A 15,423-nucleotide genomic window follows, 5' to 3' on the forward strand; every position below is an offset into this window, starting at 1 on the left:
GGTGGATGGTTTACAGAGTAAAATATCAGTATTTGCAGATGATACAAAACTATGTAAGGTAGTTAACACAAAGGAGGACAGTTTGCAACTACAGATGGATTTGAGTAAATTGGAGAATTGGGCTGAAAAATGGCAAATGAGGTTTAACACAGATAAGTGTAAGGTTATGCACATGGGAAGGAGAAACAGATGCTACGATTACTTACTAAATGGGAAACTGCTGGGGAAATCAGACATGGAAAAAGACTTAGGCATCTTAGTCAATAAGAATCTAAATTGGAGTGCCCAGTGTCAGGCAGCAGCCACCAAAGCAAATAGGGTGATGGGATGCATTAGAAGAGGTCTGGGGGCACGAGATGAAGACATCATTCTCCCTCTGTACAAATCACTAGTCAGACCACACTTGGAGTATTGTGTGCAATTTTGGGCGCCGGTGCTGAAGAAAGACATTACTGAACTTGAAAGGGTTCAGAGGCGGGCTACTAAAATAATAAATGGAATGGGTGCATTACAATACACGGAAAGGTTATCAAAATTAGGTCTATTTACTCTAGAAAAGAGAAGACTTAGGGGAGACCTAATAAATATGTACAAATATATCAGAGGGCCATATAGAGATCTCTCCCATGATCTGTTTGTACCAAGGACTATGACAAGAACAAGGGGGCATTCTTTTCGATTGGAGGAAAGAAAATTCCTACATCAGCATAGAAGAGGGTTCTTCACGGTAAGAGCAGTGAGGCTCTGGAACTCTCTTCCTGAGGAAGTGGTGATGGCCAACTCACTGAATGAATTTAAGAGAGGAATGGATGCATTTCTTGTTAGCAAAAGTATAGAAGGTTATAAATAGCATAATCTTACAGGTAGATAGAAGAGCGACCTAGATTATTAGAGGAATGGGGGGGGCTGCAATACCAAGACAGGTTATTAAACTTGGGGTTAGTTAGTTAGGAAAAACAAAGGCTTAGGGGGATCTAATCACAATGTATAAATATATGAGGGGACAGTACAGAGACCTTTCCAAAGATCTCTTTACACCTAGGCCTGCGACTGGAACACGGGGGCATCCGCTACGTCTTGAGGAAAGAATGTTTATTCATAATCACAGATGAGGATTCTTTACTGTACGAGCAGTGAGACTATGGAGCTCTCTGCCGTATGATGTTGTAATGAGGGATTCACTAGTAAAATTTAAGCAGAGCCTGAACGCATTTCTTGAAAAATATAATATTACCAGTTATGTATATTAGATTTTATGACAGGGTGTTGATCCAGGGAACTAGTCTGATTGCCATATGTGGAGTCAGGAAGGAATTTTTTTCCCCATTGGAGCTTATTTGACACATTGGGGTTTTTTTGCCTTCCTCTGGATCAACACGTTAGGCTACGGGTTGAACTAGATGGACTTAGAGTCTCCCTTCAACCTTAAAGACTATGAAACTATGAAATTATGAAACTATGTTCTTTTTATGGGTGAGGTTTTTGCTTTGTCCTCTTAATGAATGGAGCCTCCCTGCTCCTTTTTCTTATTGGTTGGTGCTTTTCTTTACTTGTTTTCTTCATGGTTAAACCTCTCTGCTCTCTTCTCCTGGGTGGAACCTCCTTACCTTGGTTCTCCTCTTGGATGGAGCCTCCCTGCTCCTTTCTCCTATTGATTGGCACTTTCCTTTACCTGTGCTCTTCAAGGTTAAACCTCTCTGCTCTCTTCTCCTCCTGGGTGGAGCCTCCTTTCCTTGGTTCTCTTCATGGGTGGAGCCTCCCTGCTCTGTTATTCTATTGGGTGAAGCTTTTCTTTTCTTGTACTCTTCATGGGTTAAGTCTCTCTTTTCTTGTCCTTTTCAATATTTGAGCTTCCCTGTCCTGTTTTCTTCATTGTTAAAGCTTCTTTGTAGTGTTCTCTTTATGAGTGAAGCTTTTGATCTGCTCTCTTCATGAATGAAGCCTCCCTGCTCTTTTCTCCTATTGGCTGAAGTTTCCTTTACCTGTTCTCTTCATGGTTAAGTCTCCCTGCTCTTTTCTCCTTTTGGCTGGAGCCTCCCTTCTTTGGTTCTCCTCCTGGGTGGAGCCTCCCTTCTTTGGTTCTCCTCCTGGGTGGAGCCTCCCTTCTTTAGTTCTCCTCCTGGGTGGAGCCTACCTGTCCTTTACTCTTCATTGGGTGGACGTTCCCTGCACTGTTTACTCCAGGTTCACTATGTAAATTAGTGTCAGTTACGACAATAGTACCATCTCGTAGTAAAATAGACTCTATGACCACATAAGTCAGTTTTTGATTTGGAGCATTAGGAGGTAAAATTAATACAACTACTACAATCGGTTACCAAGTCAGAAGTTCAGTTTTGTTGATGAATTTAGGCTTTAGCTTGATTGTATTATATCAAATCCTACTGATACTAAGCAGTACTGATCTTCAAAAGACGTGAAACTACATCACGTAACGAGGACTCATGCTGAAAGCCGAAGTATTGAATTCAGCATACATATACATAACCCTATTAATAGGACTTTTTTTACCAAAAAAAAATCCTGATCACTAAATTATAATACAATCAACTTATTAAGTATCTGTGCAGCCTTCTTGGTCTTTTCGACATCCATAAATAATAAAACAAACAATAATAAAGAAAAATAATTAAAAAAATCCTGAACACTAAATTATAATAGAATCACCTCATTAAGTATCTGTGAAGCCTTCTTGGCTTTTTCGACATCCATGGATCCATATGGTACCCATCCACAGCCTTTTACCCAGTTGTTAAAGTCTGATTTATAATCAATCTGGAAGAATAAGAAGATGAATGATGTGAGATTAATAATAAATATCCAAATCCTGGGATCTTAACAAGATTCAGTTAACCAAGATCCCAAAAAAACGATAAGAGACCCACCAAAATGATGTAACATGGCAATGGGCAGATTTTGTTGACTTACATCACTCTGAATAGTATAGGCTTTCTTGGCTGATGATAGACTGACACTATCAGGAGGATAGAAATAAGAATGGATTAGACGCTTATAGTCAATATTGCTGGCAATAGATTGGGCTTTCTTTGCCAGTCGCACTGGGATCATATCCAGAGGTGCTGCATATTTGGTCTTTGTTTTTTCATACTCCTTTTTATATTCAATCTAAAGTAAAAAGAAAAAACATGAAAAATGAATTGTTGATATGGCAGATTACATTGGTAGGGGTCATAATGTTATTTAAAAGTCTGTCTTTTGTAGAGTGTAGCATTTTACATGGAGGAATACACTGCAGAGGCAGACACTCTTCTTTGGTGGGTGTGGGAAAACACCAAGGTTTTTGCATCCTCATGGGTGGTGAGAAGTTGAGAAGTGGAAACCAAAATGACATCCTATCCTTTAAACTAATAGATGATGGGGGCAGGGTGATTGGGCAAGGACATGGTGAGAGATAGTTGTGAATGGCACACTATAGAGGGAGCCAAGCATTTTCAATGGAACCTGTGGAGGTCATGGTGCCAACTCTAGGTCTCTGCATCCTCATGGGTGGTGTAACAGAAGAGGAAATCATAGTGCTGTTCCACAAGTCACAGCAATAGATAAATGGGGGAGAGTGATTGAGCAAGATGATGGTGGGAGATGGTTGTGGAGAATACACTATAGAGGAGGGCATGGGACAACACCACAGGTTTCAGCATCCTCATGGGTGTGGTGACCTTCAGAAGAGGAAATCATAGTGTCGTTCCACAATTCAGATCAATAGATAAATGGGGAGAAAGATTGAGCAAGGTGATGGTGGAAGATGGTTGCAGAGAATACATTATAGAGAAGGGCATGGGACAACACCATAGGTTTCTGCGTCCTCTTGAGTGGTGTGACCTTCAGAAGAGGAAATCATAGTGTCACTCCACAATTCACATCAATAGATAAGTGGGGGAGAGAGATTGAGCAAGGTGATGGTGGGAGATGGTTGCGGAGAATACATTATAGAGAAAGGCATGGGACAACACGATAGGTTTTTGCATCCTAATGGGTGGTGCAACCTTGAGAAGAGGAAACCAGAGTGTTATTGCACCTTTCACACTAACAGATGATTTGGGGAGTGTGATGAAGCAAGGAGATGGACGGAGACGATTGTGGAGATTACACTATGAGGCAGCCAAGCATCTACATTGGGATCTGTGGAGGGTGTGGGACAACCCCCTGGTTTTAGCATACTCATGGGTAGTATGACATTGAGAAGAGGAAACCAGAGTATAATTGCACCATTCACAACAATAGATGATTGGGGGAGAGTGATGGAGCAAGGAGTCAGAGGGAGATGGTTGTGAATATTACACCATGAGGCAGTCAAGCATGTACATTGGGATCTGTGGAGGGCGTGGGACAACTCCTAAGTTTCAGAAACCTCATGGGTGGTGTTAACGTGAGAATAGGATACCATAGTGTCGTTCCACAATTTTCTATAATAAATAAATGGGGGGGAGTGATTAAGCAAGGAGATGGTGGGAGATGGGAGATGGTTGTGGAGAATACACTATAGAGGCAACCCTGGGTAAACAGAAGTATGAGAAAGCTGCCATGTCACCAAAAACCGACCATCTAAAATCAATTTTATGTAAAGGTGTCAGTTCAGTTGCAGACCAGCAACATTACAAATTTTCCTTTTGTATTTTCAATTCCTTTTTGCCCTAAAGGGGCATCCAAGCACCTTAAATGGGACCTGTAGAGGGTGAAGGACCAACTCCAAGTTTCTGCATCCTCATGGGTGGTGTGAACTTAAGAAGAGGAAACCAGAGTGTCATCCCACCCTTCACAACAATGGATGTTGGAGTAAATAGAGACATTTGAAGAGAACACCCCATTAGAAGCAACCATGCATCTTCAAATGGACCCTTGGAGCGTGTGGGATCAGCCCAGGTTTCCACATCATCGTGGGTGGTTTCAACCAGAGAAAAAGAAACGAGAATGTGGACCCATCCTTCACGTCAAAAGATGTTTGTGTAGGGGGTGGGGGGGAGTTGAGCAAGTGATCGGCGTGGTTTAAACCTGAGAAGAAGGAAACCAGAGTGTCACCCAACCCTCCATGCAAACAGATGAATGGGTGGATTTAAGTACTGGGTGATGGTAGATGGTTGTGGCCTTAAATGTAAGGTGAGGGCCTACTAGATCTTTGCTTTGGAGCCTCTCTGTGTTCTATGTATGTGACTAGTACATGTCATGAATATTTAAAACATTTTGGGGTAGCCATATTCGGGCCCAAAAGTTCAAAACACTGTTATCCTGATCTGCCTGATGATGAATGAGCAAGTAAGAACATACCATGGCATTGATACCAATAGACTTACATCACTTTGATTATGAGCCACTTTCACAGAGTGCAGCATCTTGGGATCATCTTGGATACTTAATGCTCCAATCATCTTCCCTCTGTTGCGCTCATAATCTTTCTTATATTGCACCTGCAAATAAAGAAATTTGGGAATGTAAGCACCTGCAAAAGTCAAAATGTCCTACAGAATAAAGACTTAAAAAACTATAAAAAAAAATAACAACAAAAAATATCAAAAACATTTTTTAAGGAAATATTATAATCTTTAGTGTCCAGACATGAATTCATAGGAGATGAGCACCAGGTAAACTTTGACCACTTTTATAGTCCTTTTTCACATTAGACAAGTGCTGGAAAAAAATGTTACTTACATCGCTGGCTTTCTTACGATTTGCTTTTGCTGCCACCAAAGGAATAGCATCAATCTTAATGTCAAATTTCTTTGCCTTGGATTTATCCCAGTCATATTTATACCATTTCTGCAAGGTAAAAAAAATGCAAAAAGTGAAAACCTAGCAAGTTGCAGCTAATATTTATATAAATACATGTTAAATAAAGACTTTTAAGCCTATTTGTCAAACTTGTCAAACAAATTGTTCATAGTACAGTGTTGGCGAGCTATTAAAAGCTACAATATTTAAATAAAACAATAAAAACCACCAATAAATGGGAGAAAAAAGGATTTTACTTACATCACTGAGGTTATAAGCATTCACTCTGGACTGGAGGATGAAAGGAGCATCTGCAGGAATAGAACATTTCATTTTCTCCTCTTCATGTTTCGCTTTATAATTCAGCTAAAAATGAATCAAGAAAAAAATCATTATAATGTTAGAATAATCGGTGTGGCCATAAAATAAAAAAGTACTTCTATATTACACACCGGCTGTCATGCTATATCACACACCAGCTGTCATGCTATATCACACACCGGCCGTCATGCTATATTACACACCGGCTGTCATGCTATATTACACATCGGCTGTCATTCTATATTACACAACGGCTGTCATTCTATATTACACACCGACTTTCATTCTATATTACACACTGGCTGTCATTCTATATTATACACTAACTGTCATGCTATATTACACACCGGCTGTCATGCTATATCACACACCGGCTGTCATGCTATATCACACACCGGCTGTCATGCTATATCACACACCGGCTGTCCTTCTATACTGTCCTTCTATATTATGCACTGGCTGTCAGATTTTATTATATACTCTTAGTCGTTCTATATACATTTTGGCTATAGTGTTCACTTTTCTTATGGGTTATTTCCAACATTACACAGATTAGGCAACAGTCAGTACTTACATCACTAAGCTGCTTGGAATTCACTTCGGCTTGGACCTGTACTGGGGAATCAACCACCTGAGTGAACTTTATTGTATCGGGGTGTTTCTTGTAGACATACTGAAAAACAAAAATCAATTATGTAAATTAGGATGATCAGCGGTTAAATCGGTACTTTTCTTTATTATACAGTTTATTAAACATTTCATTAAAGAATAGCTAAGCATTGATATGTTTTATGAAGATTTTCTGGAAAAATGCTCGAGTTCCCCATTGACTTCCATTATACGCAATACAAGAGTCATGCCCATCCGAGCGTCCGACTGCTCATTACGAGTACGGAGCACCTGAGCATGGTAGTGCTTGCTCATCAGTAACTATGAGTACCGAGCACCCGACCATGGTAGTGCCCAATCATTACTAGTTATGAGAACCTGAGCATGGTAGTGCTCGCTCTTCACTAGCTACGAGTACCTAGCACCTGAGCATGGTAGTGCTCGCTCATCACTAGTTACGAGTACCGAGCACCCGAGCATGGTAGTGCCCGCTCATCACTAATTACGAGTACTGAGCACTCAAGCATGGTAGTGCCTGCTCATCACTAGTTACGAGTACTGAGCACCCGAGCATGGTAGTGCTCGCTCATCACTAGTTTTGAGTTATGAGCACCGAAGCATGGTAGTGCTCACTCATCACTAGCCATGATATGTCACCAAATTCTAAATGAACTCAAAAAAGCTTGTAAAACACAACATGCACTGTACCCTCAATGAAAAATATAACCTAAGGTTGCAGTGAAAAGTCTGTAAAAGCCCCCCTAACTTTCATACATCATTTATAGCAATGGTCTCCTCCTAAGCGTTGGAGGAACCTATGGACCCCCAAAGCTCCATGCTCTAAACACCCCCTAGTGATTATACACTTTGCTTCAAATGCCACTCATAATCAGGATATCAAATTTACTGTATACTTAGATTATAATATCGCTGGGGTATCCATTACAAGACTTACATCTTTACACTGCTCTAACTTCTTGACCGCTTCGTATTCGGGAGTGATAGTTTGGGGATAGTAAAAATTGGTCTTGTCGTCTTCATAATCGGCTCTGTAGTTTTTCTGATATAAAAAAAAACCCATTATGAAAAATGTTTCAGGGAGTAAATCGTAAAAAGTACCGTAAGTCTAGTGCTTAATCCTATGGACACATACATCACTTATAAAGTTGGAGACTTTGGCGCAATGAAGCATGTATGGATCTTCGTAGCTGCCGATGTAATGTCCCTGGACGTTCCTCTGATAGTGATCCTTATATTTCAGCTGAAATACACAACAAAGGAGATAAATATACAAAATATACCTCTTATTATTGATTCACACTACTAATTACTACTGTTATGTAAAATATAGTTTCCATACAGGTTATAAAAACACCATAGTGCCTGATTACCACCCTCATATAGTACCCAAATAACACTGCAGGTATGAGAGTAACATCATAGCAGTGACTCCTGGGTTCATCTGTGGGGTCAAGGAGTGCTGGTGTGTAAGGTCCCCATTATACCCTGCAAAGTACAAAAGCCCTGATAAGTACTCACATCAGTATACTTCTTCAGGACATTATCAAGCTGAAACTTGGGGGTGTCACAGTAGTTAATACTGGTTCCTTTGGCCTTTTCATAGGACGCCTTATATAATTTCTGGAAAAAGAAAAGAGAAACAAAGCATGTTATTAGAGGTGATAGATAGACAGATAGATAGAGGGATAGATACATAGATAGATAGATAGAGAGGGATGGATGGATGGATGGATGGATGAATGGATGGATGGATAGATGTCACGTGGAGTTTTACCCAAACTTTGCCAACTGTCATGGCGGCATTGGGCTCTGTTCAGATTTCAGATTCTGACACGCCACACAATGGTTTCTCCGGTTGTCTTGTATCAACACAGGTAGACTTGGGTGTCAACTTGCTGTGTGCTGATTCATAGACAGGCTAGCAAGAGTTAATTTCTGCTAGTCTGCTTGCTCCTTTAATCACATGTTGTGGAGTGACCTATGACATCTGCTCCTCTTCGATTTATGCTGGTTGAATCCTTCTACCCATGCCAACTATAGTTTATTCTATGTTGATCTGTGAGGTGTGGTGTCCCAGACTCTCTGGTAAAAGTTGTACTTTAATTGTGCTTACTGCTTGGAATAGTTGTGGACCCCTGTTGTCTTGTCGCTTCCTTCCTGTTCTTGTTTTTCCTCCTTACTTCATTAACCACATGTTATGGGGAGACCTATCACATATGCTCCCCTTCTATTTATGCTGGTGGAATCCTTCTACCCATGCCAGCTACAGTTGATTCTCTGTTGATCTGTGAGGTGTGGTGTCCCAGACTCTCTGGTAAAAATTGTGTTTCGTTGTGCTTACTGCTTGAAGCAGTTGTGAAGTTTACCCCTGTTGTCTTGTAGCTTCCTTCCTGCTCTTGTTTTTCCTCCTTGCTCCTTTAATCACATTTTGTGGGGAGACATATCACATCTGCTCCCCTCCTATTTATGCTGGTTGAATCCTTCTACCCATGCCAGCTACAGTTTATTCTATGTTGATCCGAGAGGTGTGTTGATCCAGAATCTCGGGTAAAAGTTGTGCTTTAGTTGTGCCTATTGCTTGTAGCAGTTGTGGAGTTTACCCTTGTTGTTTCTAGCTTCCTTCCTGTTCTTGTTCTTCCTCCTAAATCTCTTATTGTCTTTACCTTTGTGTGTGTGCTGTGTGACAGACTTTTGGTTTTCCCTTGTTTGTCTTTATCAGTGGGTTTCTACACACTCCTGTCCAGTTCCTCCCTAAGGGGAGGGGAAATCAGATCAGGACTGGTCAGGAGCAGGGCCAGGAAGGAGACTCAGGCCTCTCCACCATTAAGAGTATCCCTGAGGTTAGGGATAGCGTAGGGTCTCCTAGCTTGAGGGTCAGTTTAGGAGCCCCTTTTCCCTGCTATCCCATAGTCACCGTGACAATAGATAGATAGATAGATAGATAGGTAGCAGGAAACATTTCTATGTATGTAAATTTAGTAATAATGTCTCTGCATCCAGTTTCATACTTTACTTACATCGCTCAGGGCATTTCCAGCAGTTTTGAGTTGCCGCAATAATGGGTTTTCTGTGGCGGGAAGAGTGTGGTAACCGGTGGGTCCCTTGGCTTTCTCATAATCTGCCTTGTATTTCACCTAGAAGAATAGGGAGGATTAATGCAAATCACCTTAGCATCATGTAGACATTGACCACAACGTTAAGGACCCCCTTAATGAAATTCATGCACCTTGGGAGGTACAACAGTGCACTCTGTGCTATCCTCTTTTTAGATTGCCCTTAGTGAATAGGCTCCATTGACTCCTAACACCATTATACTATGACTGTATATAAATCTATAGGCGCGGATGGCGAGTCGTCCTCTTACCGTGCTAGCGTTGATCCTGGCTTTCTTGTTCATCTTGTACTCTGGAGTTTCTGTCTGCATGAAGTAGATTTGGTCTTTAGTGTTCTCAAACTCTTCTTGGTATTTCCTCTGTTGGTGAAAATAAAAATTAATTTCTTGGGGTTCACTTACTTTTTAATCCCATTACTCTAGGTGCGGTGTAATGCACTCACATCGCTCAGATTGTCGGCATTCATTCTCGCAACTGCAACTTCATAGCAAGGAGTCTGACTCCATTTGCCTCTGACTTTCTTCTCGTAATCCTCCCGGTATTTTATCTGTTAGGTGAGAAACAAATATAGTGAAACAAAAGGGGATAAAATGGTATTAAAAATATATAAAATAATAAAAAATGTAGGTAAAAATAGCAAAAAAAAGGACGATTAATTTTACGGTGGTTAAACAACATGGCCATATTGGAATCTTTTGTTTTTTTCCTAACTCAGAGAATCCAAAACAATGGATTATAAAACTTAAACACTCTTTTTCAGAACTTAGTTTATGAATAGTTGGAAATTAAAATGTTTATTCCAAGTGGAATAGCCCAAAAATGGTTATGGCACTTGAATCCATATTGTGACCCATTTACTAATGAGCCAAATGTTATGGATCCTTCATTAACCTTTGGTTTGTCAATAATCAGACAATCCAAGTACGAAAGAAAGAAAGAAAGAAAGAAATCCTTATTGCAAAAGTAATTCAATGAAACAGACACCACAATGATCTACTATAAATGTCTCAGGTAAAACTGCCCTTAAGCATGACGATTAAGGGCAGTTGTGCCTGAAACATTTAAGTATGATCCACTTAGCGCATGATTTACACAATTAAAATTAATAGGGATGTTCTGATTTAGCAGTTTATCACTTATCAACATGGTAGGTGATAAACTGCTGCTCATTGAGGTTCCCATGGCTGGGCCCTTATTGATCCAAAGAATAAAGGCTACTTTACACACTGCGATATCGGTCCCGATATCGCTAGTGTGGGTACCCGCCCCCATCTGTTGCGCGACATGGGCATATCGCTGCCCGTGCCGCACAACATCGCCCAGAGCCGTCACACATACTTACCTGTCCGGCGACGTCGCTGTGACCGGCGAACCGCCTCCTTTCTAAGGGGGCGGTCCGTGCGGCGTCACAGCGACGTCACTGAAACGTCACTGAACCGCCGCCCAATAGCAGCAGAGGGGCGGAGATGAGTGGGACGTAACATCCCGCCCACCTCCTTCCTTCTGCATAGCAGCCGGGAGGCAGGTAAGGAGAGCTTCCTCGTTCCTGCGGCGTCACACGCAGCGATGTGTGCTGCCGCAGGAACGAGGAACAACTTCGTTACTGCTCCAGTAACGATTTTTAAGAATGGACCCCCATGTCGCCGATTAGCGATTTTGCACGTTTTTGCAACGATGCAAAATCGCTCATCGGTGTCACACGCAACGGCATCGCTAATGCGGCCGGATGTGCGTCACAAATTCCGTGACCCCAACGACTCCGCATTAGCGATGTCGCAGCGTGTAAAGCCCGCTTTAGGCTCTGACGTGCCATGGATGAGCGGAGTGATGGTTGAGCCCAGTACAGTCCTCAGCTATATCAATTAGTTCCACAAAAAAATGAAAGAAGTGGCAAACATGCATGCCAGTGCTTAAAGGGAATCTGTCAGTAGGATTTTGATATGTAATCTGAAAACAGCATGACGTAGGGCCAGAGACTCTGATTCCAGGAATGTGTCAATTATTTTACTGGGTGCAGCAGTTGTGATAGAATCACAGTTTTCTCTGCTGCAGATCTAGCAGAACTCGGAATGCTGAGCTGTGTATAACCCCGCCAGCTATCTGTGTACAATGTATATTGACAAAAAGCTGCTAATCAGTGCTGGGCTTGGACCAGGATGCACCAATCCTGTAATGATAATCTTGTGCTAATAAAAGACTGATTTTATAAAAAAAATCTAAACTCAGTTTACAAAGAAGGGAATTTTGTTTACTTACCGTAAATTCCTTTTCTTCTAGCTCCTATTGGGAGACCCAGACAATTGGGTCTATAGCTTCTGCCTCCGGAGGCCACACAAAGTATTACACTTTAAAAAGTGTAACCCCTCCCCTCTGCCTATACACCCCCCCGTGCATCACGGGCTCCTCAGTTTTGGTGCAAAAGCAGGAAGGAGGAAACTTATAAATTGGTCTAAGGTAAATTCAATCCGAAGGATGTTCGGAGAACTGAAAACCATGAACCAAAAGAACAATTCAACATGAACAACATGTTTACACAAAAGAACAAACAGCCCGAAGGGAACAGGGGCGGGTGCTGGGTCTCCCAATAGGAGCTAGAAGAAAAGGAATTTACGGTAAGTAAACAAAATTCCCTTCTTCTTTGTCGCTCCATTGGGAGACCCAGACAATTGGGACGTCCCAAAGCAGTCCCTGGGTGGGTAAAAGAATACCCCGATAAAAAGAGCCGACAACGGCCCCCTCTTACTGGTGGGCAACCGCTGCCTGAAGGACTCGCCTACCTAGACTGGCATCTGCCGAAGCATAGGTATGCACCTGATAGTGTTTCGTGAAAGTGTGCAGACTAGACCAGGTAGCCGCCTGACACACCTGCTGAGCCGTAGCCCGGTGCCTCAATGCCCAAGACGCCCCTACGGCTCTGGTAGAATGGGCTTTCAGCCCTGAAGGAATCGGAAGCCATGAAGAACGGTAGGCTTCAAAAATCGGTTCCTTGATCCACCGAGCCAAGGTTGACTTGGGAGCCTGCGACCCCTTACGCTGGCCAGCGACAAGGACAAAGAGCGCATCAGAACGGCGCAGTGGCGCCGTGCGAGACACGTAGATCCGGAGTGCTCTCACTAGATCTAACAAATGCAAATCCTTTTCACATTGGTGAATTGGATGAGGGCAAAATGAAGGTAAGGAGATATCCTGATTGAGATGAAAAGGGGACACCACCTTAGGGAGAAAGTCCGGGACCGGACGCAGAACCACCTTATCCTGGTGAAAAACCAGGAAGGGGGCTTTGCATGACAGCGCTGCAAGCTCTGACACTCTTCGGAGTGATGTAACTGCCACTAGAAATGCCACCTTCTGCGAAAGACGTGATAGAGAGACATCCCGCAGCGGCTCAAAAGGTGGTTTCTGAAGAGCCCGTAGAACCCTGTTGAGATCCCAGGGTTCCAGCGGCCGCTTGTAAGGTGGGACTATGTGGCAAACTCCCTGCAGGAACGTGCGGACCTGCGGAAGCCTGGCTAGACGCTTTTGAAAAACACGGAAAGCGCCGATACTTGTCCCTTGAGAGAGCCGAGAGACAAACCCTTGTCCATTCCGGATTGAAGGAAGGAAAGAAAAGTGGGTAAGGCAAACGGCCAGGGGGTAAACCCCTTATCAGAGCACCAGGCTAAGAAGATCCTCCAAGCCCTGTGATAGATCTTGGCGGAAGTTGGTTTCCTGGCCTGTCTCATAGTGGCAATGACCTCTTGAGATAACCCTGAGGACGCTAGGAGCCAGGACTCAATGGCCACACAGTCAGGTTGAGGGCCGCAGAATTCAGATGGAAAAATGGCCCTTGAGACAGCAAGTCTGGTCGGTCTGGGAGCGCCCACGGTTGACCCACCGTGAGGTGCCACAGGTCCGGGTACCACGACCTCCTCGGCCAGTCTGGAGCGACGAGGATGGCGCGGCGGCAGTCGGACCTGATCTTGCGCAACACTCTGGGCAGCATTGCCAGAGGAGGAAATACATAAGGCAGTCGAAACTGCGACCAATCCTGAACTAAGGCGTCCGCCGCCAGAGCTCTGTGATCCTGAGACCGTGCCATGAATGCCGGGACTTTGTTGTTGTGCCGAGACGCCATGAGATCGACGTCCGGCGTTCCCCAGCGGCAACAGATCTCTTGAAACACGTCCGGGTGAAGAGACCATTCCCCTGCGTCCATGCCCTGGCGACTGAGAAAGTCTGCTTCCCAGTTTTCTACGCCCGGGATGTGAACCGCGGAGATGGTGGAGGCTGTGGCCTCCGCCCACAGCAGAATCCGCCGAACTTCTTGGAAGGCTTGACGACTGCGAGTGCCGCCCTGGTGGTTGATGTACGCGACCGCCGTGGCGTTGTCCGACTGTATGCGGATCTGCCTGCCCTCCAGCCACCGATGGAACGCCTTTAGGGCTAGATACACTGCCCTTATCTCCAGAACATTGATCTGAAGGGAGGACTCTGTCGGAGTCCAAGTTCCCTGAGCCTTGTGGTGGAGAAAAACCGCTCCCCACCCTGACAGACTCGCGTCCGTCGTGACCACAGCCCAGGATGGGGGCAGGAAAGATTTTCCCTTCGACAGAGAAGTGGGAAGAAGCCACCACTGAAGAGAGGTCTTGGCTGCCAGAGAAAGAGAGACGCTCCTGTCTAGGGACGTCGACCTCCTGTCCCATTTGCGGAGAATGTCCCATTGGAGTGGACGCAGATGAAACTGCGCAAAGGGAACTGCCTCCATTGCTGCCACCATCTTCCCCAGGAAGTGCATGAGGCGCCTCAAGGGGTGTGACTGGGCCCGAAGGAGAGATTGCACCCCTGTTTGCGGTAGCTTGACTATCGCTGAGAGAGTATGAAACTCCATCCCGAGGTAAGTCAGTGATTGGGTCGGAGTCAATTTTGACTTTGGGAAATTGATGATCCACCCGAACCTCTGGAGAGTCTCCAGAGCAACGGTCAGACTGTGTTGACATGCCACCCGGGAGGGTGCCTTGACTAGGAGATCGTCTAAATACGGGATCACCGAGTGGCCCTGAGAGTGTAGGACTGCCACAACGGATGCCATGACCTTGGTGAAGACCCATGGGGCTGTCGCCAGGCCGAAAGGCAGTGCCACAAACTGAAGGTGTTCATCCCCGATGGCGAAACGCAGGAAGCGTTGATGCTCTGGTGCGATCGGCACATGGAGATAGGCATCCCTGATGTCGATTGATGCTAGGAAGTCTCCTTGGGACATCGAAGCGATGACAGAGCGGAGGGATTCCATGTGAAACCGCCTGGTTCTCACATGTCTGTTGAGCAATTTGAGGTCCAAAACGGGACGGAATGAACCGTCCTTTTTTGGCACCACGAACAGGTTGGAGTAAAAACCGCGACCACGTTCCTGAAGGGGAATGGGGATCACAACTCCTTCTGTCTTCAGAGTGTCCACCGCCTGAAAAAGTGCAACGGTTCGCTCGGGGGGCGGAGATGTTCTGAAAAAACGAATCGGAGGACGAGAGCTGAACTCTATCCTGTAACCGTGAGACAGAATGTCTCTCACCCATCGGTCTTGGACATGTGGCCACCAGGCGTCGCAAAAGCGGGAGTGTGACTTAGACCGCCATGCAGAAGAGTTCCTCTGGCTCTTCTG

At 44.2% G+C, this 15,423-nt stretch overlaps 1 protein-coding gene across 16 annotated transcripts in view; it reads right to left on the reverse strand.

The window, feature by feature from the left end:
- The window catches only part of NEB (nebulin), a 265,748-nt gene that overhangs the window by 213,264 nt on the left and 37,061 nt on the right, over nucleotides 1-15,423 (reverse strand). For all 16 annotated transcript variants that reach the window (XM_075317192.1, XM_075317196.1, XM_075317191.1 and 13 more), the window contains 12 exons: nucleotides 10,231-10,335; nucleotides 10,040-10,147; nucleotides 9,693-9,809; nucleotides 8,194-8,295; nucleotides 7,808-7,915; nucleotides 7,610-7,714; nucleotides 6,620-6,718; nucleotides 5,986-6,090; nucleotides 5,665-5,772; nucleotides 5,310-5,423; nucleotides 2,929-3,126; nucleotides 2,668-2,775 (listed from right to left, as the gene is read on the reverse strand). In XM_075317192.1, coding sequence (XP_075173307.1) covers nucleotides 2,668-2,775; nucleotides 2,929-3,126; nucleotides 5,310-5,423; nucleotides 5,665-5,772; nucleotides 5,986-6,090; nucleotides 6,620-6,718; nucleotides 7,610-7,714; nucleotides 7,808-7,915; nucleotides 8,194-8,295; nucleotides 9,693-9,809; nucleotides 10,040-10,147; nucleotides 10,231-10,335 — 1,377 coding nt within the window. The remainder of the gene's footprint in view (nucleotides 1-2,667; nucleotides 2,776-2,928; nucleotides 3,127-5,309; nucleotides 5,424-5,664; nucleotides 5,773-5,985; nucleotides 6,091-6,619; nucleotides 6,719-7,609; nucleotides 7,715-7,807; nucleotides 7,916-8,193; nucleotides 8,296-9,692; nucleotides 9,810-10,039; nucleotides 10,148-10,230; nucleotides 10,336-15,423) is intronic.

The sequence above is a fragment of the Anomaloglossus baeobatrachus genome, chromosome 7 (genome assembly GCF_048569485.1).
Source record: "Anomaloglossus baeobatrachus isolate aAnoBae1 chromosome 7, aAnoBae1.hap1, whole genome shotgun sequence".
Taxonomy (NCBI): Eukaryota; Metazoa; Chordata; class Amphibia; order Anura; family Aromobatidae; genus Anomaloglossus; species Anomaloglossus baeobatrachus.